The sequence below is a fragment of the Thermobia domestica genome, chromosome 3, assembly GCF_964235325.1.
Source record: "Thermobia domestica chromosome 3, izTheDome1.hap1.1, whole genome shotgun sequence".
In the NCBI taxonomy this organism is placed as follows: Eukaryota; Metazoa; Arthropoda; class Insecta; order Zygentoma; family Lepismatidae; genus Thermobia; species Thermobia domestica.
In genome coordinates, this window is record NC_137456.1 from 79,247,861 (window position 1) to 79,261,582 (window position 13,722).

Sequence of the window (13,722 nt, forward strand, 5' to 3'; positions counted from 1 at the left end):
GAGTTTGTATTATTTATTATAATACTTACTCGAATATCGTCGTGTGTAACTGTAGTTTGTAGATTTGACACCACTACTTTAAAACCGTCCGTGGCACTCGGAGTATCTAACCTTGCTTTCAGCTCCTGACTAAGATTACCAACTTTCTTCATTGGTTCGTCATAGTCAAGCTCATCCGATTCTTTGCTGGAAAAAACAAAAACATAGTACACTGCTTTCCTTGCTTTAATTTTACGTCTTACACATCTAACATGAAGACTAATGAAAAACAGCCTTACACCGGAACCATAGCTGCAAAGGTAAGCCCATTTTACGTGTCAAGAGCAAGTGACTTATTACTAATTTAACTCGGGAGGCCAATATATATATTCTTCTTTTTAATTTTCTAAACAGATTATGCTTACGTATTTTCTTAACGCGGATCTTCTACTAGCTGCAAAACCACATAGCTTCATATGCAGTTTATATCAAAACCTTAATAACTAAGGAGTGATTTGTACATAAAGTTTTCGTCAATTACACATCATGTATTTACAGGTTTTTATATATAATTTTCGAGTGACAACAGGACGCTCCCTACATTCTGAAAAATTGGGTGCTTGTCCATCTGTTCGTCCCAATGTGAACACACACACAATAAGGAGCACATCATTGAACGTATCCGGACAAAGGTTTAGACTTACACTTTTATGGTTCTTCATAGGGAAAGGAGAGGTCCAATTTCTTGAAGCGCCCCCCCCCCCGGCCCAAAAAAAAAAAAGAAAAAAAGTTTACTGAAAGTTGAAAATCAAAAATAGTCTTTCTCGAAAACTGCTTTAACGACTGTATTTCATTAAGAATCCTACAATATGCCGTACGTAACTTCTCATGAAACAATCCACAAAGGATAGTTCACGTTGCGGGAGAGACTTTTTGGGATGATTTTATCAAAAAAACAATTCAAGATAGTATAGTATATAGCAATGTAGTATATCAAAAACGAAACGAAGTACTTTTAATAAAAGATCCTAAATACACGTCACGAAAGAAAATTCGTATATCACTGGCCCTTGTATATCAAATTCTTGAAGCAAAGATTTGAGGTACCTTGGACATTTGAAGGTTTATTCTTTAATTGGTAAATCCTTTTATTGGAAATTAATGAGGATGAAAATAATATATATTAAGGACTGTGGAAAATGTATGCATATAAAGCGTAACTATTGAACTCTGTATAAACCTATGATGTCAATCGTTGTACCGGAAACTTATACCTGGATTTCCATTGATTTGTACGGTCAACTATCACGAGCACCAACTGGAGATTCATATTTTTTCACTGCAATGGATGTAACTAGATATTTTGTGGCATATCCTCTTAAGAGAGTAACGTCATCTTCTACCGTTCATAAAATTTTAGATATTTACATTCCTCACTGTGGACAATAAAACGCATCTTCTGTGATAATGGAAGTCAGTTTCATTCTAATGTATTTGCCCGAGCTATCAATAACGCTAAGATTCACTTTATGGCATCATATCATCCACCCATTGCACCAATGACATAATAGTTTGATAGTTGAAAAAAAATCTTGGAACTATACTGACATATGTGTAAGGATAATTACTCAGATCAGCCCTTTCGGCCCTGACCGTAACATATGTGTACATCATATTTTAAGATTAATCTAATTACTCTGGAGGATTCAAAATGGCTGGCACCAGAGAAATAGCGGAAAGTGATTTAGACAAGTTCAAAGAATACTGACATGAAAACCCAGCCCCATTCTGAATCATCCAGAGTAATTATATTAATCTTAAATATGATGTACACCTATGTTACCGTCAGTGACGAAAGGGTTAGATCAAGTATCACTGAAGTTACATATTTTTTGAATTATTCTACGCCTGACACTTTAGGTTCTGCTCCAGCTAACATTCAGAATGGGATACATTCAATAACTCCTATCCAACAACATTTCGACATCATATTGGATGACTGTTCTGCGATCCAACACGGTTGATTAGCACCGTAATCAGACGATTGGAAAACTATGTAGTAGTACATTCAAAATGTGATTTAGTATTCGTATAACATCCTCAAAGTAATCCTTTCTTAACAAGAACTTCGAAATTTAAAGTTTGATATGCAGTCCAGATATCTGAATGAAACAAATAAATCCAAAGATGTTCGAATTATGGAATGTCCAAACCGGGTTTTCGTAATGTTGACGAACTAAATTGGTAATGTCCTTTTAAAGAAAAGAAACATAAATGGCTGCAAATTATGAATATTATTCCACAAAAAACATGCTGAGCCAAATAATAACTGATTCTGGTTTGTGTGTTATTCATTCTAACGAGCAGACGCCTAATTGTTATAGAAGAGGAAAATATGGTGTAGAGAACTTTAAACTTAGATAAATATATGTATATAAATCGGGCGTTCTAAAAATGGTGCCCACAGAGCATAACGAAGTATCCTACAGGTCAAAATACAACGAAAACATTGCATAATGGTAAACCTTCCAGGGCTTTCTTTAGGCGCTAGAGCACACCTAACCAATCACGGATATACACCATTGTTATTCTACGTTTAGTTATGAATAGTTAACTCTGTGCATGTTTCTTGCTAATGTATCATTTTGTATCTTATTCTTTTTTTAAATAATAATAATAATAATAATAATAATAATACGTAGTGAAAATTCGCTCAAAACTGAACACAAAAAATGCGGTGCGTCTTTTGTGCTAGCAAACGTGTTGATCTGTTTCTGAAAGCACATCATTTAAAAGAGGAAGAAATGTGATTTAAGAAAGAAACATAGTTGCTTAGAATTTACTATCAAAATATACAAACCTAAAACAATCTTTCATTTAGTTACAATTAACTATAACGTAACATCTTTATATTCAATGACTGAAAAGCTGGATTTTTTATCCTCTATTACGCTAAACGCAAATACGGAAACTTTTATTTTTACATAACTTCATAATTTCTCATTTGAAAGAAGATATTTGATATTCTTTTACTTCTTAAACACATCATACTGATTTATATATACAAAGCAAAGTCTACTTTCTATTATTAAACAAGTAAGAATGCACTCCTACTCCTCCTCTCTTTCCAGGCCGCCTAAATACAATATATCTTGAAATAATGCTTTAAAAAACTTATAAAGTTTAGAATACGAATCTTTCAGGTACTGAAAATTTACAAAAATTAAACCTAACGAAACTTCAAATATTCGCAACATTTTTTGTTTTCATAAGAACAGTGTAGGATCTTATTTAAGGAGGAAAGAAATTATAGGGGATTTCCGTTACTGATTTCTGTTACCACAATTAAAGGTTGGAAAGTTACAGAAATAATCCAAAATTTACAGAAATTCTCGAAAAGCACAAAACACCCCATCTGATTGTACCCTACATAAACTGCCCTGGTTGTAAAGACAAAGATTTGACCTAACTACAACTATACAAAGATACTATGCTGAAACAATTAGCAACAGGTATAGATACTTATTAATTTAATGGAACCACCTGAAAAAAGTATAACTTACCAGATCAATATGGCGTTAGACTAACTTTTGCTTAAAACAGCTCTGATGTGACGTAGAATAAAATTCACAAAGACTGTGAACGGTAACAAGTGGAATATTATATCATTCCGCGTGCAGTGCATCACTCAGTTTTTTGAGTGGGGATAGAGGCAAAAATCTGCGCCGGATTCGTGTCTCCAAAACGGCCAAAGATGTTCAACAACGTTCAGGTCCGGGGAATGGGCGGGCCAGAAGAGGTGTTCAACTTCACCTCAAACTATGCCACAACAGCTCGAGCCATGTGAATGGGTGCATTATCCTCCTAGAATAAGTCATCACATCTGGATCGTAAGATGCATATGGTTTGCTAAAGTGATGGACCGTTAAGCGTCAACACGAATCCACAGAAAAAAAGGGTACTGAAACCCACAGCATCAGAGAGGAGCTGTCAGTTTCATGGTTAGGCGGAGACATTACAAATCATACGCTTCTTTGGGCGTCCAGAACACGAAAACATGGCCTGTGATTTGAAATAAGGTAAGCAATGCCTCATCCGATCATATCACACGCTTCCAACCAACGGTCCATGTTGCATGTTTCCCAGCGACCATTGGTGTCGCGCTAAAGTGTTATAGTCCCCTATGAATGGTTTCGCCGGTGCAACCTGCCCCTGTATGTGCACGTTATGTAACTCGCAGCGGATTGTGATTGTCGATTACACACATCGCAGGTTGTGAGAAGTGCTGCTTCAGTTCCTTCTTGAAACACTGTCACTTGTGAAAAACGCGACAGTTCTTAGCGAAATTTCCCTTTAATTCTCAGCAGAACTGTCACTAAGGGTTTTCTTCCGGCCACTGTTCGTCTTCGTCGATGTGGTTTCGCCTTGAATTTTGTAGATTGTTATCACCTTGGTCACTGCCCTCGCGAAACATTCAATACATTTGCCACTTTCATCATGCTTGCATTACATAACTGAGGGCCAACAGTTTTTCCTCTTTGGAAATCAGAGAAGTTACGCACTTTACACTATCACCGTCTAGTTAGTTCACTGTATACTGTCGTTCTACTGCTCCTCACGTAGTACAGACTTTGCCCTAACACATCACCACCAACAGCCCGGTGCTGTGGTCGCCGCCTGACCGTTACCAATCCACACATAATGTTTCCATTAAAATGGTTAAGTATCCGTTAGTCTGTCATAAAGCTTCATACTTTTTATTATTATTATTACTATTATTATTTGAGGGCACATGCTCGGAAATCAGCCTACTGAAGAGATTTCCAGAATTCCGGTGGAAGTTATTTATGACAGCTTCTGACGTCTAGAGTATAAATCAAGACCAAGAACTACCGCAATCGTGAATAGCTGAACAACTATAAGGAAACTATAAGCATCTGCTTTTCTTTCAATATTTTCTTTTGTCATCAGCTTAAGAACAAACCGTCTAAGCTACAGTCCCTTTAAGCGTTGTGGAACGATTTCAAGACTGATCAGTTATGAGTTACAGACGTGTTTAGATTATTAGACTCACGCTCGAAAAATGCAAAATTGATGTAGCAGACCTAATTTCAGAGTTCTAGAACATTTAATTTAATGGTTAAATCACCAATATAGGATCATTTATTTACTGTACAGTTGAAGTGGTGATATCACCGCTGAACAGCAGATGGTATTAGTGAGGGAGGGAAATTCTGAAAATGGTGTTTCAGTTGTATATAGCTATTGTGGTTCCTATCAACAAGCAGAAGACTTTTCTCCGCGTAAAATGGAAGTTAACAAGATACTTCTGGTGGAAATGTGCGTAGAATCTCTGGTCTGAAGTATTGTGGTTGCTGTCGTAAGAAGTTAACGACATTCAAAGCGTTTAACAGTTCGAATGGGCCAGTTTAAAATGATCGTGACCTGTTTCGTGTATCAATCTTTTATTCTGTGTAGTCCTGCAATTGCAGCATAATGGGAAAAGCAAAAGACTTTTTTCCGCGTAAAATGGAAGTTAACAAAATACTTCTGGTGGAAATGTGCGTAGAATCTCCGTTGAAATGAACAAGAGCCAAAATAGAGTTGGGAAGTGTGGGTCAAAACCAAAGCTATCGCTAAGAGGTATTAAAAACTGGAAAACAGAAGTGCAACTTCTAATAGACTTAAGCATAGAAATGGCTGAGTATGGAGCAGACATTTGACCTGAAAGTGTTCGAAGGATTCTTTGTGCCGAGGGAATAAAAGCACAAGGTCAAGAAAGAAAACAAAAATTAAGAGTCTACTCCAATCATGGCAAAGAAGCGCCTCGAATGGGCACGAGGCCTAGAATATTGGACTGCTGACGATTGGAGAATAGTGTGTTTCAGTGATGAATCATGTATCTGTGTCTGATGAGTGTTCACAATATGCGCGACGTTGACCTGGAAGGAATTCAAGTTGGAATGTCTTTAATAAACCGTGAACCATCCTACTTCAGTCATGGTCTAGGATGTGATCTCTGTCTTCGGGCTTGGAAGACTGCATAGAGTAGAGAGGACATTGAAGCACGACCAATGCCTACAAGTTCTTCAAGAAGAACTGCTTTCCCAGACTGCACTCTGGTTTGATGACGTACAATTCATCTTTATGCATGATGGAGTCCCATGCCACCGAGCCAAAGCTGTGACAAAATTCTTCGAGGACAACGAAATTAGTGTTCTTCCGTAGCCAGGCACTAGTCCTGATACGAACCCGATTGAAAACTTTTGGAGCTTCATGAAAGGAAAGCTAAAGAAGAAGCACATTAGAACCTAACTTCAATTGATCAAGGAGATCAACAATTTGTGGTGTCACGATGCTGAATTGAAGGCAAAATGTGCTAAACTCGTACATAAGATGCCATACAGGATAAAAGACAATAAAGAACAAGGGATTTCATAAGAAATATTAATCTTTGTGTGAGAGATAATTTTCTTGTAAGTATTCCATTTCAGTTTTTGTTTCCAATTTGGATATACACACTTTATAGTAAATGTATTTGAATGTTACATACGCATTTGTTTTATTGATATTGAAAAGCATATACCACATCCACTAGAAATTAGGGCAGAGTTACAAAGTAGTAATTTGGACTAAGTTCGAACGTATTTTCTCACGTAATATTGCAAGAACAGTAAAATGAATGTTGAGTCTAATAATTTGAACACGTCTGTACGTCTCACTATACATGTTTAACTGTCTAGTTTCTTTCTCTTTTTTAATACATCACTGATATTATTTCATCAAATTATAGGGAAGTTTCTTTGGAAAGGAAAATTTTTAAGTTTTTCTATAACACAAAAAGACCAATGAATAGACTTATACGTATGGTAATAATTTCCTATTTACTGTGTCGTACTTTCTGTATGCAATTGATGAATCTCTGGTGTCAGGATTGCCATTTTCTTCGGATCGTTTCAGATACGAATGAATTGTGTTTGGTAAATAATCAAAGTGATATCGACAATTTCGCAGATATCAGGCGGGAAACTTCCAAAACTTTTAGAACAAAGAAATGGGATTTTTTGAAAGCTAAAATTAAGGAACTTGAAGATAATAGTAAAAATAAAAATATTCGGGACATGTATAAGGGGATCAGCGAATTTAAGAAAGGCTATCAACCTCGTGCTTATATATTAAAGAAATCTGACGGAACAGTTCTCACCGATACGGATAGCCTCTTAAATAGATGGAAAGATTTCTTTGACGATTTGCTGAACACGCAGCCAAAAACTAATGTGCGTGGAGAAAAGGAGATACACACCGCAGAACCGTATATTCCAGAACCCAATCGAATAGAAGTGGAAGCCGCTATAAAGAAATTGAAGAAACACAAATCTCCGGGTGTAGATGAAATTCCGGCTGAGTTAATTTTAGCTGGAGGCGAAAAATTGTGGAACAAGATACACAAACTCATTCTCCTTATCTGGAACAAGGAAGAATTGCCACAAGAGTGGAAAGAATCAATCATTGTTCCAATTCACAAGAAAGGCGATAAAACTGACTGTAATAATTATCGAGGCATTTCTCTTCTGTCAACATCCTATAAAATCCTTTCAAATATTCTGTTAGCGAGATTGACCCCATACGCAGATGAAATTATTGGAGATTATCACTGCGGATTTAGACGAAATCGATCAACTATCGACCAAATATTTACCATTCGCCAAATACTCGAAAAGAAGTGCGAATACAATACCCCGGTACAACTATTTATTGATTTTAGAAAGGCTTACGACTCGGTTAGGAGAGAAACATTATACAACGTTCTTACATAACTTGGAATACCGAGAAAGCTAATTAGATTAATTAAGATATGTTTAAGTGAATCCCAAAGTAAAGTCCGGGTAGGAAAATTTTTGTCCACGAGCTTCCACGTCGAAAATGGCCTGAAACAAGGAGATGCGTTGTCGCCATTATTATTTAACTTCGTGCTGGAATACGTCATAAGGAAAATCAAAGATAGCAACCAGGGCCTAGAGTTGAACGGTATTCACCAGGTTATGGCATATGCTGATGATGTAAATTTAATAGGGGATGATAGGAGAACAGTAGAAATAAATGCAGAGATCTTATTAAACGCTTGCAGGGACATGGGTTTAGAAGTAAATGCAGAGAAAACTAAATACATGGAAGTGCGTCGGGACCGTAATACGGCAAATTGTGGAGGCGTTAAAATATTAAATAATGCTTTTGATAAAGTAGATACTTTCAAATATTTAGGATCAATATTAACAGACGAAAATCATATTTACGAAGAAATTAAATGTCGACTAAAAGCAGGGAATTCGTGTTACTATTCGGTTCAAAATCTCTTGTCGTCGCGAATTCTGTCGAGGAATTTGAAGCTTAAAATATATAAAACGATAATCATGCCTGTTGTTCTGTATGGTTGTGAAACATGGTCGCTTACTCTGAGGGAAGAACATAGACTGAAAGTATTTGAGAACAGGATCCTGAGAAGAATATTCGGACTCAAGAGGAACGAGAATGGGGAATGGCGGAAGCTTCATAACGAGGAACTACATAGTTTATACGGTTTATCCAACATTGTTAGGGTCGTCAAGTCTAGGAGGCTTAGGTGGGCAGGTCATGTAGCTAGAATGGAAGAAAGTAGAAACGCTTTCAAAGTCTTGACTGGTAGACCCATAGGAAAACGACCATTAGGAAGACCTAGGCGCAGATGGGAGGACAATATTAAGATGGATCTCGCAGAGATAGGAATACAAAGTAGAAACTGGATGCAATTAGCTAAGGATAGAAGTCAGTGGAGAGCTTTTGTGAACGCGGCACTGAACCTCCGGGTTCCATAGGCCATAGAGTGAGTTAGTTAGTTAGTTCGATATCGACAATTAGGATTGTTGATGGTAACGGAACCAATAGGACTCTACGGAGTTTCGGTTTCGGAACTGGAACTGACTTTTCCACCAGAAAAGATTCCTGGAGCTGAACCTAAAATGATTTTTCACACAAAAATTATTTTAGAATCAGTGCCAAAACCAATTTCCCGAGAAAATAAATTCGTTCTGGAACTGAAACCGATTTTCTAGAAAATAGGTTCTGCTTCTGGAACAGAAAGCGATACTGCACTGAGAGCGAAATTACAAAGAAAAAGGATTTATAACAAAACTGTTACAGAGTTCGTTCGAGTTATCACTTCACATTTGCTCACGTAGTTTGAGCTTTTAACGATCTTATATAATGACGTTTACAAATGATTGAGTTAAAATGAATTTCGGTTCTCTTGCCGAAGCATGCCGAATTACGTTTCCGGTTCTAAGAGGAGAATCGATATGTTGAAATGTATTCTGGTTCTCTTCTCGAAGCTCACTGCATGTAAATGTTTATTTACGCACCGGAACAAGAACCCCCCAAAATATCGGATCCGTTACCATTAACAACCCTATCTACAATATATACCTCATTCAGAATACTGAAAAATTAAGATCCTCTGTACTTTACTGCTCTATTATTATACGCTATCTCTGTTATAGAAACAGCAGTTACATTGAATCATTCGTTCTGAAGTTATTAAAAGCAGAAAATGTACAGAAAAATTATGCATTCTTGCTGGGCTACTGGTAGTTCTTAGTAAGTCGTAAAATCTACTACGAAAACTGTCGATTTAATGCATATCCACACTTGCTAATATACGAGTATTAGACTGAATTATTCTAGTTATCACTAAGCGGAACTCACCTTGCAACAATCGGAGGTAGTCTCGGTCTTTTCGTTCCACCGTAATTCCACTCTTCCCTTTCAGACAATAACATTGGCACCCTTGATTTCTGAAAATATATCAAGCGACTAATTAAAATATATACTATTTAAAAAACAGAGAAGCATCATTAGAGGAAACTTGTTCATTGCTAAGGAAAGAGCCATTCTTAGTTACTATTATCATCCGAGACATCTAAATCTTACGTCTGCTTCTTAAATGCATTAGACAGACTAACTGAGACTGTTAAGCTTCGAAGAACAAATAAATTCTAGACTGTTTATGATTTTCTTTGAATCACCTCAATCTCACTCCATCTACCGCCAAAAGTTATTTGTTGTAGTTTAACACACCTTTGTAGCACCAAGACTATATGAGACATGGGCTTACATATATGGTTTTGCTCAAAGGCATTCTAGCCCATTTGTCTAGCAGAACTACGTGGGCTTTGTAAGTGCCATTCCCTTTTCTCATTGGCTACTGAGTACATGCAAAACTGGAAAGTAGGATGTTGGAGTGAAGGGATAGCTTGAGAAATAGGATTAGGTATAAACGTACACAAAAGACAAGTATTATCCAGAAATTAAGTTGCACATTCCTTTTCCTTAAGGCTCTGTAACATCCTATAGTCAAGAAGTCGGATCCTTTAGAGGTATGGGCCTACATATTAACTTGAAGTATGAACTACACGAGTTTACACAAGAATCAAACCCGAATCTTTCGCATCAAAAACTGAACCCCCATCCATTTATTCACGATAGATTTGTTATCCGTAATAACAAGACTACAGATTTTCACAAACATAAAGAACATTATTGGGGATAAAAGTAATTTACCATGTATCCGAAGAGAGAGAGACTTATCTTAAATTTTTATTCTCTTCGGTAACTTCGTCAGAATTAGACGTTCCACCACATAAAAACATTCTTCTACATAAAGTTGCCGGATAAAAATTAACTTCTCGCATACAGCGCCGAACGCTATTTGCAACTGCTTGTTATTCTAAGAAGAAGTCAGCACAGGCGAGTTAATGTCTTCTCCGAAACATTTTAAAGTATTTTCTCTTATATTACAATACACAACGTTCACATCTCTTAAGGAAACGCTTCTGTCGCTTATAACGTTCTATATATTTTTTTTCTTTTCTTAAAGGTATCGTTTAGTGAGAGCGACACCTCGGATAGAAAGGAATCCACCTATATCTTAGCAACTTAGCAGTGCAGATGAGAACTTAGAACGTAGCTTTTTCTTCTGGTACGAAATAAAGTTATGTTCATTGAATTAGATTCTATTTCAGATAGTTGTCTATTGAGTCTTCTACTCATATTGTCCCACAAATTTTCAACTGGATTCATGTAGGTGAGTTTGTAGGCCACACGAGTCTCTAAATAGTCATATTCTTGAACTACGTATTAACGATTTTCGCTCGGTGACATGAAGCATTATCGTCCTGGAAAAGGAAGTAGTCCACATTTTCTTCAGAAAAGTAATCTTTAGCTGTTGTAAGAACGTTACGTACCAGAATTTGAAGATATTTTCGTGCATCAAATTATCCTTCACATATATATCTGTCGTTCTGACATCTTTAACGGTGAACCAAGCCCATACCATCACTCAGAACTGAATATTTGAATCTCTTAAACAAAATCCTTGTCAAGTTCCTTGCTTGTTCGTATCCGCAAGTTCACACCACCATCGTTTCCCACTATTCTAAACTTCTTTTCAACGAAGAAAACGACGTACTTGCAGTTGTCATTGCATATCGACTCACAAAACTACATGTTGAAGTCCTCTGTGTTTTGTCAGTTTTAACTTTCTACGGTTTCTTCTTTGTAATATCCTCTTCATACAGTCAAGACAATACAGAAATGAAAATGAAATCTTTGAGTTTTACGTCCCACGGTTATGCCGGTTAAGCTAAAGGAGACGGTGATGATGAGTAATGAATGAAATGGTGGAATGAAGAAAGTGGGAGGAAACGGGAGAACCCCGAGAAAACCCACGCACACGGTGTTTGTCCACCACAAAGTTCACTTGGCGGGGGCTGGGATCGAACCCGGGACCCCAAGCACCAGAGGTGAACGCTCTACCACTGAGCCACCGCGGCCCCACAAGACAATACAGTTGTACGAGTAATTGCAGTTCCAAGATCATGGCAAACTACAGAAGCGATTTTTGAGGAAATCACTCCTCAAATCTGCAGTGCTATTGATTTCATTTAGCAATCTGCTCTGGGTGATGCTTTCTTTTTTTCTTTCACACTGTTGACGAAGGGACGATTTGTTATGCTGTTTCCACTTGTGAATTACTCTTCCTGCCGTAGAATGATGGATTTTCAGTATTCCATCTATTCCCTTAGAGATTTGCCTTAGCTGCGCAAAGCAAGAATTGTCTTGTTCACATGGCAACATGTCACATTTCTTACCCATCTTATTTGTTTACAGTCCACATGTAGCAACAATTGCACATACAAACAACGCTGAACAACAACAATTTTGCCACTTGACACTGTCCAAACAATGAGAAAGCAAAGAACAATCATAAAATGCTATTTACCTCAGCCTACACATCACAAATGCAATGCCGAATTCTCACTGCAATAATTTACGAGACGCACTCAGTGCCATCTAGCGAAAATATTACTGATACAGAAACAATTGGCAAGCGGCGTCGTACACCACATGTATCACAGATAAAGCAAATGAACTATCCCACTCTTCATTTCCTTCTATTCCTCTTCTAACGGGCTGCAACTATGGTTTTCTATGTAAGTTAGCTTGAGAATTGAGGTGTCGCTATTTTTTCTTTACAGAGTGTAGTATCTGCAGATTGTAATCACAGCATAGGACGTGTTGAGTGAAGTTCTGTATGCGGACCATAGTCTAAGTCTGCAGTATCAGGACGACGCAATCAGATACCTATTGTTCCATCACGTGGCCGTATAGTAAGGCTGCGAGAAACCGGGTTGTCGTTCCGAAGAATTGCTGCTCATGTGGGTCGTAAATGAAATGAAATCTTTCAGTTTAATGTCCCACGATTATGCAACTTGTGCTAAAGGAGACGATGATTAAAGCAAGTGAATGATGATGCAAGGATTGATGGAATTAAAACCTAGGAGGAAATCCGGACAAAACTCACGGACACGATGTTTTCCACCACAAACTTACTTAGCCGGAGATGGAACCAGGTTCCCCACGCATCAGAGGTAAGCCATGAGGGTTGTGTCGTGTCAGTGGCCCATCGGTAGGGTACACGATGGGATACAGAGTTACCTCCCACTACACCAGGAAGCGCCTGGAGAGGATCGTTCGGGCGGACTTAACTAATATGACGGCGATCACGAATCGAATCTACTATTGCGTCCCCTTATATAAGTGCATGAATACGAAAGCAATCGATTGTTGGGGACAAGTATATGTTCCTGCGTTACTCTCGCAACACTGCTTATAGCTAAAGACAGCTTCCATGGAATGAGGAAAGATCACAATGGCGAAGCGAATGCAAGGCAGTGATATTTAGCAATGAGAGTACTTTCTGTCTTACACACTTGACGCCTGTGCGTATCCGCAGATGTGAAGATGAGTAGGAAAATTCGGCGTGTTTCGCACTCGCAATATAAGAAACAATTTTCATTTTTGAATACAGAATGTATTACGTTAACAAATCTCGCTCGACTCTACTCTTCATTCAGGGGAATGTGACTAATGCGTTGTATGTTTGTGACGTCTTCAATCCTCTTCTCCAACCTTACCTAGACACTTTGTAGATATCTTCCAGCAGATTAACGCGCGTCCCCATATCGCCAGGCTAATCCAACGTGCTCTACTTGGTGTACGCCTTCTACCTTAGTTTGCTACGTCTCTGGACTTTACCTCTGTCGCCCACAAGTAGGACGGTGCCTGACCACCAGCTTTTACTCCGCTACGTCATAATCTAGAGCAATAGTGGAATACTGTACCTCAGACAGATATTTATTACCTGTACGA

The 13,722-nt window shown here is 37.8% G+C and overlaps 1 protein-coding gene across 3 annotated transcripts in view; it reads right to left on the bottom strand.

The window, feature by feature from the left end:
- The window catches only part of LOC145680543 (uncharacterized), a 57,385-nt gene that overhangs the window by 6,768 nt on the left and 36,895 nt on the right, over positions 1–13,722 (bottom strand). For all 3 annotated transcript variants that reach the window (XM_081751168.1, XM_081751167.1, XM_081751166.1), the window contains 2 exons: positions 9,718–9,806; positions 30–186 (listed from right to left, as the gene is read on the bottom strand). In XM_081751168.1, the coding sequence (XP_081607294.1) occupies positions 30–186; positions 9,718–9,806 (246 nt within the window). The remainder of the gene's footprint in view (positions 1–29; positions 187–9,717; positions 9,807–13,722) is intronic.